General features: G+C 44.4%; 1 protein-coding gene across 1 annotated transcript; it reads left to right on the top strand.

Annotated features, from left to right (window-relative positions):
• The first annotated feature begins 4,809 nt into the window (after positions 1-4,809).
• On the top strand, positions 4,810-18,455 carry SH2D1A (SH2 domain containing 1A). Its single transcript, XM_042876671.1, has 4 exons — positions 4,810-5,077; positions 15,472-15,535; positions 17,329-17,464; positions 17,724-18,455. Exons 1-4 carry the CDS (start codon positions 4,941-4,943, stop codon positions 17,759-17,761), a joined length of 375 nt encoding a protein of 124 aa, XP_042732605.1. The 5' UTR covers positions 4,810-4,940; the 3' UTR covers positions 17,762-18,455.
• Positions 18,456-24,179: the final 5,724 nt, after the last annotated feature.

Below are 24,179 nucleotides of genomic sequence, written 5' to 3'. Positions count from 1 at the left end.
TTACACGGTGCTGTTGTAATTCAGATAAATATCCGTTAGGAACTCAGCTGGGATGTCAGCAAATCAATTTTTACTACTGTGCATGCATGTTGTGCGAAAATCTAGTTTTTAAAGCTTATGTGCAACTCCAGACTTGCTCACATAGGAAGGTATCCAGGAAGAGCTCCAGCGTGGACATTTTCTCCACCCAGAGAGTGCCATTACACGCTTTAGCCCTGTCGACTTTGAAGTTGCCTCGGTGAAATCATGAGGATGCGGAGGCCCTGGTCTCCAAAGCAGCTGGGTGCGTAATGCACACGACTGCCCGCACACTGCTGAATGTTACGGGAAAGCGTTGTCAAAAGAGTAATAGCTGGAAACAAAAAAGCACGAGCTCCTAAGAGTAGCTTTGCTCGTGCTGACATTATCGCAAATGGCATCTCTGCTTGGGCAATGCAAACGCACCTGCAAAATGGCCAGCTGTTGCAATGGTGCTGCAGAAAGAAGCACGAAATAGTAACTGGTATAAGAAACCGCATTAAAACACAGATAACTTCTAATATGAATGTCATCATGTTATGTAGCTTTCAATTTTAGTGTTATCTCGCTCAAAAAAAACATTCAAAACAACTGCACAGGTAAGCTGTGAGGCCACGCAGAGGAAATAGCGTTGTTAAAGTTCAGTGAAATGATATCACTTATGGTATGCGTGTGCTTATCTGTGCTCAGAAGAAAAATGTTGAGGAGCATGAAGGGTTTCATTCATAAAGGGCCTTAACCTTTTGTACTCTCAGTCTCCTCCAGATCCAACTCCCACAGGCAGTACCAGACGTTTGCCCACCTTGCCAGCGAGGAGAAAGTTTATCTTATCAAGTTCTGAGCCCAGTACAGAGCTCCAGACAGCACCTAAAGTGCCACTGGAGGACTTAATGTTCCCAGGTAAGGAGAGCTCTGCTTGATTTGAAGGGCTCTGCAACCTCCCTCATGGTTACCCAAAGATTTGGGCAGTTCTGTGACAGGCCAGTCTTACAGGTTGGCCTTTCTCAAAAGCGAATGTGAACTGACCAAACTATGCATCCTCTAGTATGAAGTCTGGAACCTGCTCCCGAATCCAAACTTTATTTATTATAACCATCTTCTACTTTTTTCTTCCTTTTTATTTATTTTTTTTCCAAGCAACATCCACTGAGCATCATGACTAACATGAAGGCTGCAGAAGTGTATGCTGATGTATAAGCTGTACGACAAAATGTCCTCGGATTCTGCTTTGCTGATGCTCAGAACCCTGCAGTTAATTTCTCATTAGCTAATTGTAGCTGCATTTTTCAATCTCGTTTCAGCTCAAAAAGGAAATGTGATAATGGTGACTCTGCAGGTACCCTGCAGTGAAACCAAAATTTTAATGAATCTCAGTATTACTTTTTTATGTGAATAACAAGGCTGTCTGCAAATACTATTCTATACAGTTGTTCTGATTATTTTGTTAGATTACACTAAAAATGAAAGTGACAAGAAATAATGAAAATTACATTTTAAGTTAGCTGCATTTTAATGTGGCTTTTTGCCAATTAATTTTTTCTACAAAACATTGCAATAGCTGGCGATTCTGAAGCTGCTTTTTCAGTACTTCTGCAGCGATGGCCTTTATGATACTACTGCTGCATCAGCAGAACTACAAGGCCTTTCTGTAACAGTTCTGCAGTAACATTAATTTCTTACAGGTCCTAAAGGTCGTTCGTATTTTCAGTCAAATAGCAATATCTGCAAATTTTAATGATGCTTCTTCATTCATGTTATAATATCCAGATTTGTTATAAAATTCAACAACGTATGAAAATGTCATCACTAGGGATGAATGAAGCAGCTCATCTGAAAATGAAAATCGGCTCAAATCTTTGCAGGTGTTCAAAAATCTTGAAGTGATTTTATTTTGCCTTCCCTGCCTCCACTTCTCAGGCCCTTTCACAAGTACCTGTCTAAAATACCATGATGGTGCTTAAAATACCATCCTAATTTACTTTTATAGACAAAGGAAATGCTTAGAGCTAATTATCTAAACGTAAGTACCACAGTTGGTACAGAGCCATATGGGAAATTATTAGTTAAAATAAGAGATTTGTGCAAAAAAATTGGGAAGTGGATAATGAAGTAGTAGGAGAGGATTGAGTCTGAGAGAAAATAGCACAGTTTCCCAAGTGTTAGTCTTGAGCCTGATATAATTCAGCATTTTTTATTAACGATGATGGCATAAAAAATATAAGCATGTGCTACTTGAATTTACCAGTGGCATCAGGTAGGGACCTACTGTCACTGAAAAGACTTCTCATTTGGGAAGAACTGAGTGACCATGAGAACTGGGATAATATAAATTGGATGAAATTGAGAAGGATTTGAGTGCAAGATCATGCATGTACATTTGGGTACTCAATGGTAAGAACTTACTAAGATGGAGAAAGGCACAGAGCATACAAAGCAATGTATTTTACCTGGGGAAAAGGTTAGAAGGCAGCCAGGACAACACACGCTACTCACCAGTGATTCACTTCACATCTGGGAAGCTACCAAAAAAGATAACAGTGACCATGGGAAGGGAGAGCCTAAAGTGTGAAAGTAGCTTGGCAAAACGAAGGGCAGGAGAGGCACTATAAATACTACATGGGCATGAGCTCCACAAAGAGGAAACCTCTATTCAAACCAAAGGACAACACTGGCACAAGAGCAAATGAGTATAAATTGGTCACGAATAAATTTAGGATAGAAATTGGAGGTAGGTTTCCAAACAACAGAATAGTGATGTTCTGCAATTGCTTTCCAATGAGAACAGAGGGAACAACAACAACAACAAAAAAAAAACCACCCAAGTTACTTTTAAGTCAGAGTATAATGAGTTTCTGAAAGGGATTATGTGCTGTGTTTGGCTAAGATAGCAGGGAACTAGGCTTGATGACCCAAGAGGTGTCTGCAGCCCTGTCTTTCTAAGCCTGCTTTTCCTGGCCAAATATTTCAGAGCGCCGTTAAGTATTTCCTTCCCTTCATGTATTTTTTAGATAAATTTTTACAGTGTTCTCCAGGGACTGCCAGCTGGACTGATTTAGTGAAGGACCGAAAAAACAGTGTCCAGAATATGTTGAATACCATGCAAACCGAGCAAGAGAAAGGGACATCCAGCATCCTACAGCAGACATGGGTGCTCAAAGGGACCATCAGCGCACTGCTGCAGAACTCAGTATTTCCATTACTTCTTGAAGCTGCATATTCCCTTGTCAGTGTGCCCATGAAAGGATGCATAGGGAAGCCCTGGCTTCAGGATTGGGTAGCTGGATTTTTGTGGGTTTCTCACCCGCAAAAGCAAAGGTGGGCCTTTGCAGCTCTTTTTTTTTTATTCTGTAAAAGCTTCATCAAGCTGCTGGGAGGAGACAGGCAGGTCTGGATTAATGCAGTCACTCCCTTATTAAGAGATCTTCTTGTAGTCACAAGTTTTATGATTTTCTATGTCTGCTTCAGTTGAAAACCGATGAGGGGGAAAATGAGATCTGCAGCAGTGGACAACTCTGGTGGTTTCTCCTTTCCAACTAACGCCAGAAACCTTTTTCTGAAATTGGCTATCAGTGTCAAAGATAGGTTAGGACACTGGAAACAGTCAGAAGAAATCCACAGTAGTGCAAGTAGTTTGGAAAAGGAGAAAAGATAGGCGGTAGCTTTACCAGGGAACAGTCCTTTGCTTAGTCCTTGTCACCGTCCACATCAGTCACACGTGCAGCAGGCAGCAACTCTACTTTGTTGCACAAATACTTCAACAATCCATTAAAAACAATGACCAGGATAGCCCAGTGCTCAAGTTCAGGAAATGAGGCAAGGAGCACCTGCATCACCAGACAGAAGAATCATTGAACAGTGGAAGCGGTCAGACTAATTTAAGAGGAGGTTTTCCTGCCTCAGCCCCTGGGTTGGGAGCAGACACCTGCCAGGACATGATGCCCTGGGGATGCTGGAGCCTGGTGCTGATGAGAGGGTGCAGCACCCTGATGCCAGCTGCACAGTGACATGCTGTTGGGACTGCCATCCTGCAGGGGAAAAACCTCTGTTCAGAGCAACTCCGTAGCAAGCACAACCCGTACTTACTGCTGTGTTTCAGTTCATGCCCTTTCCCCCGCACCCAGCTGTGGGAACATGGCTGCAGCAGGGATGCTTTAGGGGATACAAAAAGCAAAGTTTCAACCATGAGCTTTTGAGTAGGAAGCATGCTGAAGAACTGTGTGAGCACAGGAGCTGGGAGAAGCAGCTTTTTTCTCAGAGATGTCTTTGGATTTCAGGGCCTGCATGACAGCAGTGCTCATGGTTTCAGGAAGGATGTGTGGGGCCTCCCTGCCTGCAGTGCGGCCTGCCTGCCTCCAGCAGGAACAAGTGCTAGCAGTGATTAAGTACCACCGACCAACGACTATGAAGACAACCCCTCAGAGGTAAATCAGCCTGGGGCCTGGGCTGTGGCTGGACACTCAAGCCTGCAGCTTGAGACCAGAAGTCTGGTGTGGCCACAAGCCCAAGCTTGCTGCCTTCAGTTTCTCACTTCTCAGGATTTTGCAAAAACAGAGGTTTAAGAACTCCATCTACAATTAGCAGAGAATCCTCAGGATCCTACTTTCCCCCCTTTTGTCAGCACTTCAGCTCATGCCAGGCACCACATCCTGCGTGGGCTGAGCAAGGACACTTGGGCAGGGTGGGCTGTGAGATGCCTGTGATGCTGTCACAGCCTGTGAAACAGGAAGACAAAAAGTGGCAAGGGAAAAAAAACCCAGTGCTTGAACAAAAAGCAAAAGATGCAATGTTCGTTCTTCACTCTTCCCTCAGTGCTGCCTTGCCCTTTGCGGAGGCTGAGAAGTGTGAACACATCCTGTTTATCTCAGCAGCACCACCACCGTGCTGGGTTCAGTGGCAGCGGTGCAGACACAGCTGGCGAGGCCATGGAAGCGCTGCCCATCTACCACGGGGGCATCACTCGAGAGACTGGGGAGAAGCTGCTGCTGGCGGCGGGTGCTGATGGCAGCTACCTGCTGCGGGACAGCGAGAGCATCCCGGGGGTCTACTGCCTCTGTGTGCTGTGAGTACGGGTGGCGGAGGGCTGGTAGGGCTGCTGCAGATCCCAACTTGGGAATCTGCATGGTGGGGGAGTCCCGTGCAGTGAGGCTGAGCGCACTCTGAGCACAGATGGGTGGGTGAGGGGCCATGGACAGCTCAGCTTTGTGCCTGCTGATTGCTGCTCCTCCAGCTCTTGCTGGAGAGGGCAGTGAAAGCATCGCCCCTGTGCGTTTTCACTTCAGGGTGCTCTTGGTCAGGGTGCATCCTATAATCCATCAGGCATGGATTAAACTACCTTTAAAGAATGAGGACTACTGATGGGTAACAGACTAATTGAAAACATTTCACATAAAGTGAATGGGGAAATATTCAAGGGGGTGACCTGCCAGAGAGGTATTAGTAGATATTGCCCTGGGAGAGCTGGAAAACGATGAAGTCACAGGACCTCATTTTAATGAGCATCTTAGTTTCCCTACTTTTGGTAAAGGCAGAGGAATGAGACATCCTTCGAGAGACTATTGTACAGCCAAGTACCAATGCACTGTCAGAGCAAAGATTTGCCCATGCAGATGGTTGTATCTCTCTTCAGTAGAAGAAAAGCAAGAGAAAACAGTGCTAGGACTGGAAAGAAAATAGCTAACAGTGAGCAAAGAGAGGGCAGAAAAAAGCAGCGGAGGAAGAATTGTTAGTCAGGTTTTCCCCAGAGGTCTTGAATACATTTCCAACAATACGCAATTAAGCTCCAAGTGAGCATTATTATTCTCCTGTTGCAGACCAGTAAATGGAGAAATGCAAGGAGGTAATAGGCAATCCACAAATATACCACCTCATAGCAGAACGTCTTCATGGCAGAAGATATATTCTTTCTTCTCTTCACGAAATCAGAAGATGAGCCAAGACAGGCACTTCTGCTAACAAACACAGCCCTTAACAGCTAGAAGAATGTGAAATAAGAAAATGGAATAGAAGTAGCAAGGGGTAAGGAGTGCTATGATTCCTGCAATGGCAACAGGCAATAAAAGCAGAATCTTTTTAAAATAGCCATCAGAGAAAGTGATGATATACCTCCTTAACACTCAGAAGTCAGTCAGTGCAGATGGAACACCAAGGCGTTAGAGAAAGGGTCAAGCAGAACATTACAATGCTGCATAAAATAGGGAATTTTTTTTATTAGTCTAAATCAGGCTGTAAGTACATAACGTGGTCTTCTACCTACATGCAATCAGTTGGGATTTTTTGCCACGTTAATGACACATCTTCAAGAAGAAATTTCGTGAATTAAATATATAAAATAAAATATATAAAACGAGATATATAAAACAAAAATAGGAAGAACAGAAAGGATTGCTAGCTATAAAGCTCTGCAAGCTTTGGGGAAAGAGCAACAAGACCTACCTAACTGTATCTGGAAATTATGGGCCTCTCAAGTCTTCTTATCATGTCACCTTCAAACACATATATGCTATGCAAAGGGAAAAAAGAAAAAAAATTGCTGATGAATTTTATGCAGGTTTCTTGTAGAATAGAAATCATGAACATTTTTTCTTTTATTATAATCCTCAACGTATGAGGGAAATTTCCAATAGCATCTTGGATAAATTGTGAGAAAAAACTAAATGAAAAAATGTGGTGAAAATGACCATACAAAGATGGTAAGGTGGCTGAAAAGTGGTAGAGTTAAAGCTTGGATCTAATGCTTCCTAATATTTTAGCTCAGATAAACAACATATTACACAATAACTTGGAGGACAGTTATCATAAAGGCATCAAGGAGTAGCCTCTCACTGGAGGTAGCAGTGACAGGTTAGACAAATGTGTGCCATAAACTACAGAAGCGCCTTAATGGGCAAATTTACTAAAGCTAAAGGTAAAATGTCTCTTCAGAAGAGAGAAACTAGAGAAGAAGGCAGGGAAACCATTAGAGGTGTAGATATATATTCAACAGATGATGCCAAGATGATGCCTGGCTTTGCAAAAATAAACCCATCAGTCCAAACCCTCTACATTCAGGTCCAAACAGCACGCACAGAGATGGAACAGGTGATGAGAGTGTATGTGTACAAGAGCTTGGTAAAATCCAAGGAGGAATCACGCGGCTCCCGTGTTCACAGTTTATCAAAAGGAAAACAAGAGTCAGGAAAGTGGCTGCCCTGCCCACCCTGATGCTGGTGAGTCCTGCAATTGCCTCCGCCTTTCTGTGGCTCAAGCAATGCCTCCTTTCTTGGAGAGACATTGTAAGTTGATGGTGGCACCCTGCTCTCTGCACTCCCCAAAAGCCTCAACGTAGTTTGGCAGTCTTTGAGCACGCATAATAAGGGCAGTGGCGTTCACAGCCAGGTTCATTCACCTTTTGCTTTTTCAATTAAAAAGTGGAGCCCTGACCTTTAAAAGGGAGAAGAGTCAAAGATTCACGAATCCCTTGCGCCTGACACTTGATTTTACAGGGCAATCATAAAAGAGACAGGTGGTAGCATAAAACCTGACCTGTAGAGATGGGTAGCTGTGTCAGGCATGCCCCTGTTGTCAGAGCATTTGTCTAGAAAACTCTGCTTTTTCTCTGTTTCTCCTGATGTATTCTCTGTCTCCCTGGAGTGCTGCTTTCTGCCAGCCCAAGTCACAACGTACACGCAGCATGCCTGCCAGTCTGCAAAGGAGGAGCAGATTTTGGTGTGGCTGTGGCAAAGCACAAAGAACCCACTTTCAGAAATATTTTATGACCACAGTTATACTTTGCATGGAGGGGTAGAGGGGTAGAAGGGTTTTGCTTTGGACCAGGGTCACCTGGGGCTCCCGCAAACAAAAATGCTGCCTGCAGTCTTTGGCGAGGTTTTCTGTTTCAGATGATCTTCATGGTACCTCATGATCTTTGTGGTACCAATGCCATCATTACATTGATAACATATACTTTAAGGCCGTCCTTTGTTCCTATTTGACAGTGACAACAGAGGAACACACTCATTGCCTGGAAATTTGTTAGGGAAGAAGGAGGGAGAAGACTTTTACTGCTCCTGAAAACTGGAATAGAAGAAATATATATGCTTTAAAAAAATGTACACGTTTTCTCTGTAAATGTGTGCTATGTGCAGCACTCTGAGGTGTTGCTGTCAATGCCTGGCTGTTCCAGAGAGCTTTCTTTACTGATACGGCTTCCTCGCCGCTCGATATTCCATCTGACGTTTTTAGCACTGTCAGAAATCCTCCGTGCACATTGCTCCTAATGAAGTCGATGGGGGACACAGGACTCAATAAGGGAGGCCAGCTTGGGATGAAGCCTCTTCAACGGCGCATAAAAACGCATGGAGTGAACTCCTGAGAGTGCCAAAAGCACCGCTTTCCTTTACAGCTATATGACAGCATGTGCAGAAACAAGCAGTTCGTGCCTGAAATGGCACAGAGAAAGCAGTTTGTAGTTTGGGCCTTAACATTCATATACTTGGCGTGTTAGTAGCTGTTTCAGACCTTCAAATATTTCTTGGTGAATGTTCAGCTAAACATGATGTACTTGTCAAATCCTATGTTCAGATCATTTGTTTGGAATCAGCCCTTCATGTGCTGTGATGCATTCAATTTGCAGACAATAATCAAAAGCCAGAATAGAATATTGTTTAGAGGACTTGAAGCAGCAGCAATGGCACTGAGGATAGGCTGTGATATCTGTGCTATCAGACTTTTACACACGCAGTTATTTCTGTCACCGTTACCACAGTGCAATGTGTGGAAACTTCCTGATGAAGCAGATCTATCAGGTGTGCAGTGTGAAGGTGTGAGGCGGGATCACGAGTCATTTCAGCTCAGCATTTCCTTTGTTTCCCATGTTTGACAGAAGTTACAGAATAATTGCATTCATTATAACGCTGCACATAATAAGCATCGTCCTTTGGAACAAAAGCTTCTCTCTGTGGGGGAGCTCCTCAACTCAAAGTTGATGTTGTACATATCATGCTCTATTTTCAGCTTTGAAAAAATCTTTTGCAGCAGAGCAGAGGTATTTCAGCTCCCTGCTGAATCTTTGCTGAGGAATAACTTGTCCCATGGCCTTCAGCTATTCCAGTGCATTTTCCTGGAAAGATTTTAGGTCAGCAGCCTGAATGATGGCTAGTCACCGTGCTAGGCAGGCTGCACACAACAGAATGAGTGCAGTTGGTAGATAACAAAATCTAGATCAGCTCTACTCGATTTTCCAGACCTGAGCTTTGAAGATTTAGTTCAAGCAGTGATTTCAGCTCCAGGGATTTTATGGTCAGAACTGTGCCTCCCTGCTCGGAGAGAAATGGGAAATCTAATTACGAGCTACAATGCATCACTCCCAAGCAGTCCTACAAACGTTTCAAAGGTATACGAAGCTATGAGATTTTACCTTTGTGATGTGCTGTTCTGTAGGACATCATCATTCACAAAGCTTTGCTACTGCCCCACTGGAGAATAAGTTCCTGCCTTTTCTTGTCTCAGATTGAAATCAATTCTTATTCTATTTCCAAATGTCAATAAATTCTCATTTGAGGCATTCCTTTCGGCTCTGCTATCCTGTAGCAGACCACCACAATCACACCTGCACGTTGTCCCTGCAGGTGAACCAGCTCTTCTGCTGGTCATCAGCAGTGCTCAAATGGCGATGCTGACCATCTTTCACAGCAGATTGCTTGCATATAGACTCACCGGCATTTCAGAAGCTTTGACATTCCTTTTTTCAGGCTTTTGCTCATTTTAGAAAAGAAAATCGTGAGAATGCCTTTGCTTATAATGCTGCAGTGTTATGGTAAATCTACACATTACAGATTTGGTAGCACGAGTAGGGAATCAGTGACAGAAGTGTAAACTCAGGTGGGCGTGTATGGAGTGCTACTGTGAGCTTGGTTGAACTTTTCAGACCATGTAAACACTGATTTAAACTATTCTGTGCACTCTTGCTGACAGAGAACTTGTATCTTGCATATCATCTCAATGCAAACGCTATTTCTTCAGCTTGGGTTAGCTGATGGGTGGTAATTGCTAAGCTGCTGTACCTTGATTGTGTGCCTGAAACCTAAACAAGGCAGGAACCAGGCAAGCTGCTTGTCAGCCAGAAAATACACATTCCAAGACAGAATGAGGAGATATAAGCTTTAGCAGAATTTTCTCCTACATTAACTAACAAGACTCTTTGGCCTTTCCATGCTTAATAAACCAAGTAGCAATATAACAATTAAAAGAGGAAAAAGAAAGCTGTTTAAGAGGGTGTCTGGATCTGCCTATCTCTTGGCAGCTGTCCCTACAACAGCAGCAGGGATGAGGAGTGGGGGTCCCTCACGAGCACAGGTGGGCCTGCAGCCCCCAGACATGGCCACAGGGCAGCTGAGTCCCTCTTGGAGTTCAGTGCTCTGGCAGTGGTCTCCCACAGCAGCATCCACTACCACCACCATGGGCCCACTGGGGTCACCCTCTGGGGTGCTGCCTGGGGCTGGTGCCCAAGCAGATGTGTGGGAGCCATCAGGCTCCTCTGGATGAGGTGGAAGAAGCTGTCACCAGACCCACTCAGTCTCTTGCATACTGTGTGTCCTCCAAGCCCTGCTCTGCATACAGAAGTAGTGATTCCCCCATGGGCTCTCTTGTACTCATCTCCATAGTGTTGTGTGTGGTTTAACACTACCTCAGTTTGTGAGATGAAGAGCTTGCTAACTCTGTTTCACACTTGAGAAACTGTGACACAGGATGCTCAGGGCTGCAGCACCTTTTGGCTTTGGCTTTCCAAGGAGAGTGGGACAGGAAAGCTCTTTGAGAATACTCAGCATTACTATCCTGTACAACCTGCTGACTGCTTGAATTGCTGCAGGCTGTTTCATTGTTTTTTTTCCATTGCTTCCTAGCTGTTCACTTTCTCTGGATGATTTTTTCAGCCCTCCCCACCTCCAGCTCTTTGTAAGGCTCTCAGCTGAAGCCCTCAGGCTTCATTTCCCTGTTCCCCTTCCTGGCTCGGCCCAGCTCTAGCCCAGCACTTTGATTCTCACTGCTGTGCCATTGCCCAGCTTATGAAGCAGCCTCCCTTTTTCTCTCGTGGCATTTCTTGACATTTCCCATACTTCAAAAAAGATTGAGACAAACACCCAAGAAAAAAATTTCAGCCTGAAGTGCAGAGATGTGGTGAACATACAAGAAACCAAGCATGGTCAATGTGCAGTGCTGCGGGCCACTGCTTGACAGCTGCAGCTCGTTCCTAAGCAATATCATAAAGAGAAATTCTCAAGGAAGATCAGGATGCAAGTACACCAGGTGAGAGGAGTTGATTAGTACATTGCAAAGACATCCAAATAAAAGTTTGTGAGGAGGAAGAAATTGATGTCATTTGTTGCTGACCCGGCTTTCCCTCATCTCTCCATCTTTCTCCCTTTATATTTGCTCCATTTTGGACCCAGAAATGAATACAAATTAGTTTAATAAAATTTCCCAACTGAGACACAAAACATTTGGAAATGATTTTAAAATACACCATGCAGCTGAAATGTCATGGTTAATTTTAAGCTGCAGCATGCAGCTGATATCCTCCGGCTATTTCAGCAGTGCAGAAGATTGTAATTATTCACCTGCTAGAGCAAATGAAGCTTTAACAAGCCTGATCGCAGTTGAAAAGGAGGAGTGGAGAGGATGGGGAGACAGATGCTGTCTCGGTATGTCATCTGTGAATGATGCCTTTGTAGCTCTTTGGGAGGAATTAGCCAGCTATAAAGAAAAAAGCTATAATACAAAATGGACCGTTCTCTGTAACAGCAACTTTTTCAGATTTCCCTTTGACAAAGTTTTCCCAGTTAACTTACTGCAGGATAGTCGTGACAGTACAGTTCCCAGCTGGTATAACGCATCTATTTTTATGGGGAATTTAAAAAAAAAAAGTGAAATGAGATTAAAAAAATATTATCAGTGGTGACCAAACTACTGTTTCTCAAGTGCTACCTAGTATTGTCTTTACAGCAATGGATGTATTCTACTTTTGATTTTTGCCTTTGATCAAGAGTCTGTGGGGCCCCTGTTCATGTTGCTGTTGATTCAGGATTGCTCCCATCTCTGGGAGCTTCCTAGGTGTGAATGAGGAGCTTTGTGACTGTGAGCAGGGCTGGGACCAGTCCTTGAGCCAGGAGAAGGGGCAGGGAGCCTTGTGCTGGGTCTGTCCCAGGTGCAAAGAAATGTTCCTCTCCCAAGAAGTTCTGGGAAGGCAGTTTCACTGTGAGTGCTCTCCCAAGTCCTTCTCTCAGTGACGTGACCATCTCCTGATGATTCTCTCCAGCATGTAGATGAGATCAGGGCCCTGAGCACAGGTTTGGGTGGGTCTGGTATGCCTCAAGGTGTGCCAGTATGAGAGGCCCCAGATGACAGTGCTGTGCCTGTGCTGTCCTGTCTCTGCTATTTGCATGTAGTTTACATGGCCACGCTATATAAAGGACCAATGTGTCACACTGGGAGCTTTTTTATCTGCCATAAATCAAGAAAAATACAGACAACTGAGCTGTCCCTTAATGGTGGCTGGGGATTTTCTCATCTCCTTGTACTAATGCTCCAGTAAATGTATTTTTCCTCTTGCTTTTGCCTGATGTTTTGTAATCTGCAGTTTTAGAGGCAACATTCTGCTCAACCACAAGTTTAATTTTTCTGTTTAATTTTTAAGAGAAACAGCTTGATCTTCCTTCATCCCACACTGATCTCAGTAAATATTAGGTACTTTGAATCACAGAAACCTTTCTCACCGAGGCAGTGCCCATGTAGCACTGAAAAGAGCTTGACACGTCAAAATGATGTCGCTTGCTTGCTTGTGCATGGAAGTTAGAAAGCACTTTGAAGTGGCAATGAAGTAAGTTCCTGCTACTTAACAGAAAGTTTTGATAAGATCATATTTGTTAGCAGAATACTTACCAGAAGAGCTGTAATCCACTGTTCTGTGGAAACAAAGATCCTGATGGAGAGCAGCTGGTCTCTCCTTAACAAATCCGTCCTCACTCCTTGCACGTTTCCTTGGAAGGAGCTGGGTGGTGGGTGCTGGGCTTGGGCCTTCGACCCCCTGCTGGGTGCCTTTCTTTCCTGATGTCTTCAGAGCCAACAGCAGGTGATAACACTGTGTTTCTCAACTTAAGCACCAGGAACCCCTTCATGCCTTGCTGTCTCTCCTCACCTGAGAAAAATGTAGATTTGCCAGATGATTTGAAGAGCTCCCACTTGTGATAGGAATGTCAGACTCTCCCCACGCTCGGGGCAGGGATCAGCACTCCACAGTCCCAAATTCTTGTTGCTTTTTCTGTGTCTCATTATCTGAACTACCCTTTATATTTTCTCTAGGCTTGAGTGAGTGATTTTATAGCTGAAATTCTTTTTATACGAGATAGATGTCTGTAGCATACCCCACCCTGTTTTGGTCCTTGACATTACTTAAGCTGACCTCTATTTACCAGTGTCTTACTAAACCCACCTAGCAGAGTGCTAGGAGCCACCAGACATTTCAGAGCAGCACCCCAGTCTTTAAGTCATGCAATTGCTTAGGAAAAGAAAGAGCCACGTCTGGAAAAATCAGACTCTAAAGAAACTGAAGCAGCTGGAATGCTTCAGAAGAACAAAGAACAGGCACTGGTAACATGCACAGAGTGTTATCAAAAGCAGGAGGCAAGAAAGAAAGTCTAGATTTTTACTAACTGATCCTATTAGAGGCAAAAAAATAATTGTGGAGATGGTTAGATGCCTTCAAAGAGAGAGGACAAAACATCAAGATGCCCCTGGTGTTCCCCAGAGCACTGTGGGCTGTAAAGTCCTGACTTCAGTAACCATAAACTGACTGGCAATCTATGTGCACAGATGCAGGGAAGCCCCTTGTGATTTCCAGGAGTAAGACTGGAGTGAGCATCGTGACATACTGAAGACATAGGCACAGCTTGTGGAGGTTTTAATAAAGGACATAATAGTGCAAGATAGTCTAAGGGCACTGATGGCACTGAATTCCCTCAATGTGAACATGTACAGTGGCTCATAAAGACGTGCTTCTGAAGAACCAGGCTTGAGCCGTGGCATCAAGCAGCAGTGGCTGGGGTTCCATGGGACAGACAGAGCAGCAATGCTCTCCTTCCATGGCCTTCCTTCCTGCTGCAGGCACAGCAGGCTTTGCACACCTCGGGCTCCTTTGGGCCCATCCGCAGCCCTGATGGCTGCAGCAGTGGAGGTTGTGGTGGGATGGCGGGGCTGTATTCTGCTCCTGGTGTCCCACTGTGGTGCTGGGAGCTTGGTCCCCTCATTCCTGGCAGGAGGCAACAGTTTTGTGTCTCTGGGAGGTGAGGAGTGGTGAGGAGAGCTCACAAATCATGTCAGGGATTTTTGCCCCAACTTCAAAGGGTTACAGCAATGTGACAACTGCTAACAGCTTCCTGTGCAGGTAAATTATATCTGAGCCTGCTTTGCAGAGGTTGCTCTAATGACTTGCTAACAAGGATTCATCCAGGAGCCATGACATGGAGCGTAAGTAATTGCAATCATACGGTGCCTGTGTCATTGACGCTTTCTGCTATTCTGTAATAACTACTATAATACTGTGTATAATTGGAAAGAAATGTAGTGTATTTTTGCTTTCTGAAGAACTGATGCTGATAGAGTGAATGGCCTCTAAAATCCTTCTGGGTATTCATGTATATCTCTGTAGTGTAATATATGGTCTTCTTATCTGACACTGCCTAAATTAATGTTGAACCAGTGGAACTACTGTGAGTTCTCTCTGCTTCTGAGTTAGATTTCTGGATATTTACCATGTAAATCATTCGCTGCATTGGGCTCTCAAGAGAAGCAGGACAGACTCTGAACATCAGAACACCTTGTGCTGTTAGTGGATGGCTCCTTCTTCTCGAGGGACTCAAATTAGATTTAAAAAGAAGAAAGATTTCATACTCTTTCACATTCAGTGTTTGAGAATTAAGAATGTACTCACGAAGCAAAAGGTAATTTATCTGGATTTTGTGGTTCTAGCTTTCCAAACAAATTGCAGTCACGTTAATTTCTTCTGGGAACATCTGCATTTAAATAAATCATAAAACAGGAGGTTTATATGCCAATATTTCACTTTTTATTTATACTTTTTTCCCCCCCAGGGAAAATATTCTTGGTGTTTGTCAGTAAAAGAAGGTCAAGAAAAGTTAAAAATAAAAGTGCTGAAGCAGGAATCAAAGCATTGTCACTTAACCTGGAATAACAGAACATTGCCAGACCAGATCTAAGTCAGACCAGTCCCTCATCCAAAAAAACCCCGTATGTTAAAGACTGCCTCTGATCTGAGTTCCAGTTTTCTATTGACCTTGAATGTTTATGGGTGGATTTATTGTTAAGGAGGGGTTAGCAGATGAGCCGACACCCCTGTAATGGAGTGAAACCTGGCAGTAGAAATGAGGAATAAATAGCTGTTGGCTTTTTTTCCCTTCACAGGCACCAGGGTTACGTTTATACCTACAGGGTATCCAAGACAGAATCTGGGTCCTGGAGTGCTGAGGTACGTGCTTCTCTTTTCTGAAAACTTCGGTATCCTGTTTGGTGTTGGTATTGATTTAATGAAATGTATTCAAATTATTCATGCTTCTGCAAAGTCTGATTTTCACTGAAGGTAATCGATGTTGAGTGAACCCATCACAAAGATGTCTTGGTGCCACTTCTGACAATCTTGAACTCATAAATTAATTCCCTGTTACATTTCAGCTGTTGCATAATGCATTAGTGCATTACTTTGCATCATTTTCAATGGCAAAAAAATATTATGTTTTTATAATTTGACAAGCACAATCAGTATTCAATTCCTTTCTATCTCACATGCCATTAACACTAGAATATTTAAGGAAATACTTTTCAGTGCACAGTGTTTTAAACTCAGTTTCTCTTCAGAAACTTGTTACAAAGTGTATTTTCACTTGGTTGATAAGAAACCAGTAATTCAGGCATAGCGTAACACTATTTGCAATACAGATGACAATTTAGATTGATGGAATCTAAATGATAACCTCAGTTTCTTTTATGAAGATCTTGTTCTTTGGATGTAATCTCCATATTGCTTTATAATTGTATTTCTGTTTGCACATTAAGCCTGATTTACAGACACTAAATAATTGCTAGGCAGGCATAATTTCTTGGTTACTGTGCTAGCAGAAGTGGTTGCAATGCTCTGGAAGACAGGAGTGAGTCGTGGTGCTACTTGGAATCAGGTCAAGAGATAAAGCATGCACATTGCTGCAGCTCAGTAATTATCTGCCTCAGCCCTGAGAGCAGTGCTGAGGAAGAACTCACAACTTACTGCACAAGGGACATCTTGAGGATTTGTGCTGCCTGGCGAGTGGGTCTGGAGCAGTGCTGGAACCCGTGGGGCATCTACCTGTCAAGGGAGCTTCAAGGGAGGCCGCAGCATGCTTTGGCCCTGATAACAGCAGTATCTGCAGTGAAACCTCTGTAGAGGAAGTGCTAGTTATGACACTAACTATTCCTTTATGCAACAGTAAACCTTAGTGCAAGCAGTGTCAAGACCATGCTGGACTCTACTGCTAAGAACAGGAGTCTCTGTTTTGCCCTCTTTCTTGTCCCCATGGGATGTGCCTTCAAAGCTGATGCTGGAGATTTCCCGTCTCTGCTTTCTGCTCTGGGATGTGGTGTGTGAGCAACCCCAGATCACATCCATCCTTCAGGAATAATGCAGGGAAATGAAAACAGTGCCAGTCAAATCCCTCTTATTGGAAACCTCTGGCATATAGCAGTGGAGGCGGGATTTAGTGCAGCATTTGCAAAGATGCTAACATAAAAAGATTGAAAAAATCCCATTTTTTATCAACTAGGTAATGTCTGACTGCTTCCTTTGCACCAGAAGATGGGTGGGAATACTCAGTGAACACATTGAAAAGCAGTGAAGGCTTAAAGGCTTGCAATTGGGCAGTATCTGTGCCTGAGATTAATGGTGTGAGGTGAATGGTCAGTGCCAGGCAGTTCTCACAGTCATCTTACTGGTGTTTCCCAGGGGGACTGCAGACTGCCTTGACTTGGGATCATAAATAGCAAAAGACCACTTGAGAATGTGCTCAGCAAGAACCACGGGCTCTGAGTTTCATTTGCTGAGGCAGTGTTGGAATCATACTTGGATGGGAGGAGAGCAGGAATGGCTCATAGCTTGTTGTCAGCTGGCACCTGGAGGGGCTGAGGGAAGGGCTGGCTCCATCCCAACGCATGGCTGCTTTTCTGAGGACAAGAGCTCATCACCAGGGCACTGACTGCCTCGCCTCCCCTCACCTCTCACCTTTGGGTTCACAGACGGCACCCGGGGTTCACCGGCGGCTCTTCCGGAAAATGCACAACCTCATTTCAGCCTTCCAGAAACCCGACCAGGGCATTGTTACACCCCTGAAGCATCCGGTCATCAACCATGCGAAAGCCAGGTGTTCTCCAGGTACCCATGGGGTGCAGGCAGCCTCAGCTGTGAGGGGCAGGGCCCTCCATGGGGGTGGTGATCTTGAGCCTGAATGAGCCAAAAATATGACCCATTAGGGACTTCAACCTGATGAGAAAATCCATTTAAATACGTATATTCCTGAGTAATACATCAGAGGTAGATACTTGCCTTCCCCGCTGCTGTGGCTCTGGTAGGGGTGGGTCATCTGATCTGTTCTTTTTCATCCTTCTGTAATTCTGTGATTATTTTTCTCTAGGTAGAAATGACGGTCGTGACTGCCTGCAGCCATCATGAAGACGTTTCCCCGTGGAATAACCCCAGCTCCCAGTAGTGCCTCCGGTCCTGCTCTAGAACAGCACAAGCTATGATAGTTAGTACAACTCTGTGAGTTTTCTTGTAACATTTGCTGAAATGTGTTTCATAGTATTTCTAGCTCAAAGTTTAGAAGTTTTAGGTTTCAGAATGTTTTTTTTTAAATTTTAGTTTTATTTTTTTTGGTAAGAGCTAAGAGAAAAGCATCAACAACTAAATGGTGTCATATCTTTTTTTTTTCTTTTTTGCAGTCCTAAGTGCAAAATATTTTCTAATCTCAAGACTAGTCACTCTATTTTACATAAACTGACTTTCAACTCTTCTATGCTTTCTTCTGATAGGCATTTATGGGCAATACCCCTTTTGTAGGCTTAGGAAAATTGCTTATATCGAGTGTCCTTTCCTTGAACTCAGACTTGGTGTCTGTGTGACTGTCGTACAGTTCCAAAAGGTATTCCAGACATGGCCTCAGGAGAATTCCCACTAGCTGATTTCCCATCATATCAGGCTCTCTGCAATCCAACAGAACCACTCAGTGCTGTCTCCACGTACAAAATTTATAATTTGCGCAAAGAATTGAAAGCTCAAGTAACGTTCTGAGTAAATGAGAACAATCACTAGTGGAGAACCTCATACTTTTTATTTTTCCAATATTTTCTCTACTTGAAAAAATCCCCACCACGTGTAAATAAATAAATAAATAAATAAATATGTATATATGTTTATGTATTTACATAATATTTACTTTTATTTCATTGTCATATGTTTTAGTAAGTTGCTGCTGGGCTCCTGTAGGAGAGGCTTACATCTGGAGGACTTGTTGCCTTGCAGGGTTAGCACTGTCTCCAGTGCTGGAGCACTTGGCTGCTTAACTTGGTGAGCTGCCCAGGTTGGCCGGCAGTGGGGAACACTTCCCTACAGACTCGATGTGCTGGAGCCCTCTTGGTTTGTGTTGTGTTACTTTTCACCAGCAGATATGGGCCTATCACAAAAGCACTCCCTTCAAAGGACACAGCTAATGTTGATTGCAATTGGGTGAGCATGGCCAGCAGGGCGAGGGAGGTGATCCTCCCCCTCTGCTCTGCCGTGGTGAGGCCACATCTGGAATGCCGTGTCCAGCTCTCCTCGGTTCTAAAAAGACAGCATCTCCTAGAAGGAGTCCAGCAGAGGGCCTGAAAGGTAGTGAAGGGCCGGAAGCATCTCTCGTATGAGGAAAAGTTGAGAGATCTGGGGCTGTTCAGCCTGGGGAAAAGACAACTGAGGGGGGTCTTATTAATGTTTGCAAATATGTAAAGGGAGGTGGGAGGCAAATGGATGAAGACAGGCTCTTCTTGATGATGTGTAGCAACAGGACAAGGAGTAATGGCCTAGAACTTGAACATGGGAAGAAACATGCGGAAGAACTTCTTTATGGCAAGGGTGACAGAACACTGGAACTGGTAGCCCAGAGAGGTGGAGGACTCTCCTTCTATGGAGGAGGTTGTATTGCTTAAATGTCTAATGCTTGAATGTTTCATGCCTGTACTTCCAACTTCTTCAGCACAGCTCGGAAAGCTGGAAATTTCTGAGAAGATATAGAGAGCTTTTCCAAAACCACCAGGCTGCAGGCTTGGGAGATCAGGACAGATCAAATCCCACCAGAAGGGGGCAAGCTGTGAACTAGGGGTATGGGGAAAGGCAGGGCTGCAGCCATGTTTGTAGCATCAGGCTACACTGGGGGGCATCACCCAACCATTCTACCAAGCAGGCAGACAGACTTTCGTAATCCATTTAGCTGTTTTGTCCCAGATTCTGGCTTGTTGTCGCTTCACTGAAAAGGAAACAGTGAAGAGTTAAAAGGGCAGCAAGAACAGGCACTCAGCAAGGTTCAGCCACTTGAAGCAGCATTTTAGTTTGGATTTGATAAGGCTGCAAGTTTTATCTTTTATTTTATTCCTATAAGTGGCCATGTGTGTACGAACGAGAATGAGAGAGAGAGAGAGAGAGAGAAAGAGCAGCAATAAAACATTCATCATGAAGCACAAAATGCTCCTTGTAAACCCTCAATGAGAGTAAATGCAATAAATAAACAGCTGTGTGATAACAGGAAGCGGTGGACAATGCTGTTGCAAATTTGTGACGATTGCTGTTCATTACTCAATGTCTGTCTAAATTAAGGCCACATTTCATATGTAGTGAAATGTCCTGCTTCCCCTCCCCTCCACTTTGCATCATATTTTACTCTCTGTATGTTTTGCTCCATGTCTCCCTGCTACTTATGCTGATTGGTTGAAGCAAGGGTCTTATCTTCATACAGTGCCATACAGTGAAAGATTCAGCATGATTTACTCTTTAATAAAATATTTAAAAGCTGTTTTTTTTTTTTTTTTTTTTAAATATTGTTAGACAATTCAGCAAATGTCAGCAGGAGAGGCACAGTGCTGAACGCTACCAGCTCAAAGCACAACATTCCGCACCAGCTGATTCTGGGGCTGTGCTGATTGAACCCCTTCACTCCTTCTCTGTGCCTTAAAGGTTTCCTGCTGCATGTCTGTGGCGGATGCTCTGTGGCTGTTCCAGGTTTTTGCTCCTGCAAACCTTCCTTTCCAGGTGCAAGCAGTCGCAGAGTGCTTACTGGGGGAGCTCCTTTGCTTCTTGGAGTGCTGTGCCTGAATCCTGGTTTAGGCTGGCTTTCTCAGGACAGAGGAACAGGGTGTGCTGAGAAGTGGTTCCTGTAAATGACAGAACCATGGTGATAAGCATGGTGGTAAGCAATGTGCCTGAGGGCTGTTCCCTATAGAAATGTCCTGTTGACTTCGAGTGCCGAGTGGTGCAAATCCTGTGGTGCAGTGAGATGAGGATAGCTGCTTTGACTATGGGTGACTCCAGAAGAGCAATGTTATTTTTAAAAATAGATAAAATAGGCCAGAAGTTCGCATTTTAGAGCTAAAGCTGAGAACACTATGTGAGTGATTAAGATAGAGTCTTGGTTGTGTTGTTTCTTTTGGGTTCCCTCTGGAATCTGGAATTGCTATACTCTAGAACACCTCTTGTTTGAAGACAGGTAGAAGAAGCTGGGGTTGCTCAGTCTGGAGAAGGCTCAAGGGAGACTTCCTTGCAGACTTCCAGTGCTTAAAGGGAGCTTATAAACAGGAGGGAGGATGACTTTCTATGTGATGGTGATTATACAAAGGGGAATGGTTTTAAACTAAAAGATGGGAGATTTAGATCAGAAATAAGGAGGAAATTTTCCAGCCAAGAGTGATGAGTCCCTGACATGGCTGCCGAGAGAGCTGTGGATGCCCCATTCCTGGAGGTGCCCAAGGCCAGACTGGATGGGGTCCTGGGCAGCCCGATTTGAAGGGATGTGTCCCTGCCCACAGCATGGGACAGAACTGGATTATCTGTAAGGTCTGTTCCAACCCAAGCCAGTCTGTTATTCGGTGCTTTTACAATGCTATGATTAAACAAGCTGCAGACAGTCAGAGAAGCTCACACTATCCATCACAAAAGGAGCTGGTATTTGGTTATAGGAACAGTAACATGGCAAGTACACAGATTTCATGCATTTACTCTGCTAGGAAGAGCTACAGATCCTTTTAGAGAGCAGCGTGGGCAGGGCTTCATCAAGAAACATCTGTGTCCCCTTGTTCCTTTCTACAGCCCCTCTGGGCTCAGCAGCACTGACTGCTCCGTCCCCACCTGCCCTGGAGCTCCTTCTCCTCCTACTTCCCATTTGCAGCCCTGTCTCTGGCTGCTGCTTTGGTGGATGCACCAAAGGAGTCTGTGTCCTGCCCCCCCCCATGCAGTCTCCTGCCCAGCGCAGGAGATGCTGCTGCTGGTCCCAAACAGTGCTGCTTTTACCTCAGCCAGACCCTTCCCTGCTCCCTGGCTGGGCTGTGACAGGCCTTCTGCAGCAATACATCAATATCCCAGGCCATTTAAAAATTCCTTTCTTACTACAGCATCCCTTTGGCCTTGCTGCCTCCTCATCCACCCAACACAATCCTTGTGCTGGGTCAGCACCCAGCCCAAGCTGCTCCCATCAGCTTTCTACCATGTACCCCTTTCTTCAGCTTTAAATGCTCCTTCTGCTCCCCCCCTTCACTCTCTCCTCCTCTCTGCTGCATGTGCTGTTTTTTTTAAATTTTTTTCTTGCACAGACTCAGGCAGTAGTTTATCAGCATCTGTTTGAAGCAGGCTGGGAAATCAGATCTACTGAACGAGCAGATGCTTCATCCATGCTACTCGTCCCTTAGCACCACTATCTTCACCCACTCAGTTCTGGGAGTGCAAAGGCACAGAACAACACGCCTTTTCACTCTCACACTTGCTCTGATAAGAATCCGTGCACAGAAACAAGCTGTGGACCAGCATGTAGTGCCACAGGAGTTGTACACATGAGCCCTGAATCAGAAGTATAATTCAACACTGCCAGCAAACCCACTGCGACATTCACACTGAGAAGTACTGTTTGAGGACCTCAATTTGATGTACGGAAGCACTTCTTCGTGACACAACCAGTAAAATCCCTAAGGTGTGGTTTAAAATAAGACAACGTCACATGCTGTCAGTTTGCACCTTTATTTTTTAAAAATGAAATAGTCAAAGTACTTTCTTTTTCAAATATCGACACATAATATATTAACTTTTAATATTTACAGCGTGTTGCTGGGATGTTCTTGTAGAAAATGCATGCTTCTGGTCTGAAACCCAGAGCAAAATGCATCAGACCATGTAACTGCAGCCATGTAACATAACGTGTACAGTATCCAGTCACTATTCAGCACAGGAGTTAGAGCAGGAATAAAAAATTGGGATCTATTGTTTCCTAGCAACAAGGCTGAGGCCGTTATAACACAATTTCTGTAAGATCAGAACCTCTAACTGGTGTCGGACAGAAACCAAGATCTTGGCATACATTGTAAACATTTTACTGTTCATGAGAAAGCGAAAAAGGAACGTTACTTTGACATATATCGTATGCTATGCTTCTCTTCTCTTTTATCGACACTTCTGCCCGAAGAGTATGAAGACTTAATGTGTTATCATGGTTCATACAAGTAAAATACTGTCAAGGACACAATCTGATATACTAACATTTATTAAAAGGCTAAAGTCCACCACGAGATCTAAGGAAAAACTGGGAGCTGCCGAACGCGTTTCCTTAGACAAGGAATGGCTGGTGGCCAACGTCTGGGCGCGTGCCCGATGCCAGCGCCCCGCTCCTGCTGAGCCGTGGTTCTCCTCACAGCCGGGACGCTTGTGACCTGGTGATGGTTTGTGTCAAGGACAGCTTGAGTAACAGTCAGTGTTTGTCGGGAAACCCTCGCGGCCGGCGGTGTCAGCTGTGCTCCCCGCAGCAACCAGCACCTAGGCAGGACCCTGCCTTCGTTCAGCTCCAAGCGCAGCCCCTCTGCCGCCTCTTTCACCCCGAGCTCTGTGCCTTCCCGCAGCACCGAGCAGCGCCCCGACAGACGGACGGACAGCCGTGAGGACGCCGGCAGGCAGCGCCCAGAGCAGCGCCCGCTGCGGCAGGGAGAGGCTGTGCCTGGTGGGTGCAGCTGGGAGGGCACTGCGGAGCTCGGCCTGAACAGCTGGCACATGAGCACCGAGTCGCACATCGACCAGTTCATATATAGGTATTTGGCTATGTTCTACATATAGAGCTATATATATATTTATACCTTTGAAATGTTGTAGGCTGGCTAAATAAATAGGAACGCAAAGGAAACGTTACTTGTACACACTATTGATTTGGCTGTCATAAAAAATACACAGCACGTGTCTCTCATGGTAGGTACTTGGCTACAGGATAGTGTGCAATAGTGGGTCTTATTTTTTGCTTTATTTTGTTATTTTATAATTTTATTTTATTTTTTCCTTTTGCAGAACCTTGTTTGCAGTGCAGAACGCTAGCATCAAATTATCTGATTTAAAGAACAATACACATTTCCATGCACTTATTTTTCCTTTGTTTACTTTTACTCATTTGGGTCTCTAGGTGATAGTGCAAAATTAAAAAAGCAAGAAAAAAAGGAAAACTACAAAACAAAACCCAATGCTCAGAAATTATTCTAGCTACTAGAAGAAGGAAATGGAGACTGAAGTGTTCCCTGCCTCCATCTGAGGTTGTTCATGGACACAGTGGCCCACAGCTGTTTGCTGTAGCTGCAGTTCTCACAAATCACTGCTGGCCTAAGTGGTGCTACGACTTCAGCCCCCAGTGCTCATTCATTAATGAATGCTCTTTAGCACTGCCGACTCGACACGACACTTCTTTTTAGTTTCCTGAATTTCTGAAACTGTTTTGATAAAGGCATTTTTTCCTGTTCTAACAGGGCCGAGTAATATCACCAGATTCTTCATTCATCCAGATTCTTGTAAGAAATACTATTCAGAAAGATACCATAGACTGTCC

Source organism: Lagopus leucura, unplaced genomic scaffold (assembly GCF_019238085.1).
Source record: "Lagopus leucura isolate 7727_CA_CO unplaced genomic scaffold, USGS_WTPT01 Super-Scaffold_100016, whole genome shotgun sequence".
NCBI classification, from domain to species: Eukaryota; Metazoa; Chordata; class Aves; order Galliformes; family Phasianidae; genus Lagopus; species Lagopus leucura.
Note: the sequence above shows the minus strand (reverse complement) of the source record. Positions and strands in the feature narration are given on the sequence as shown.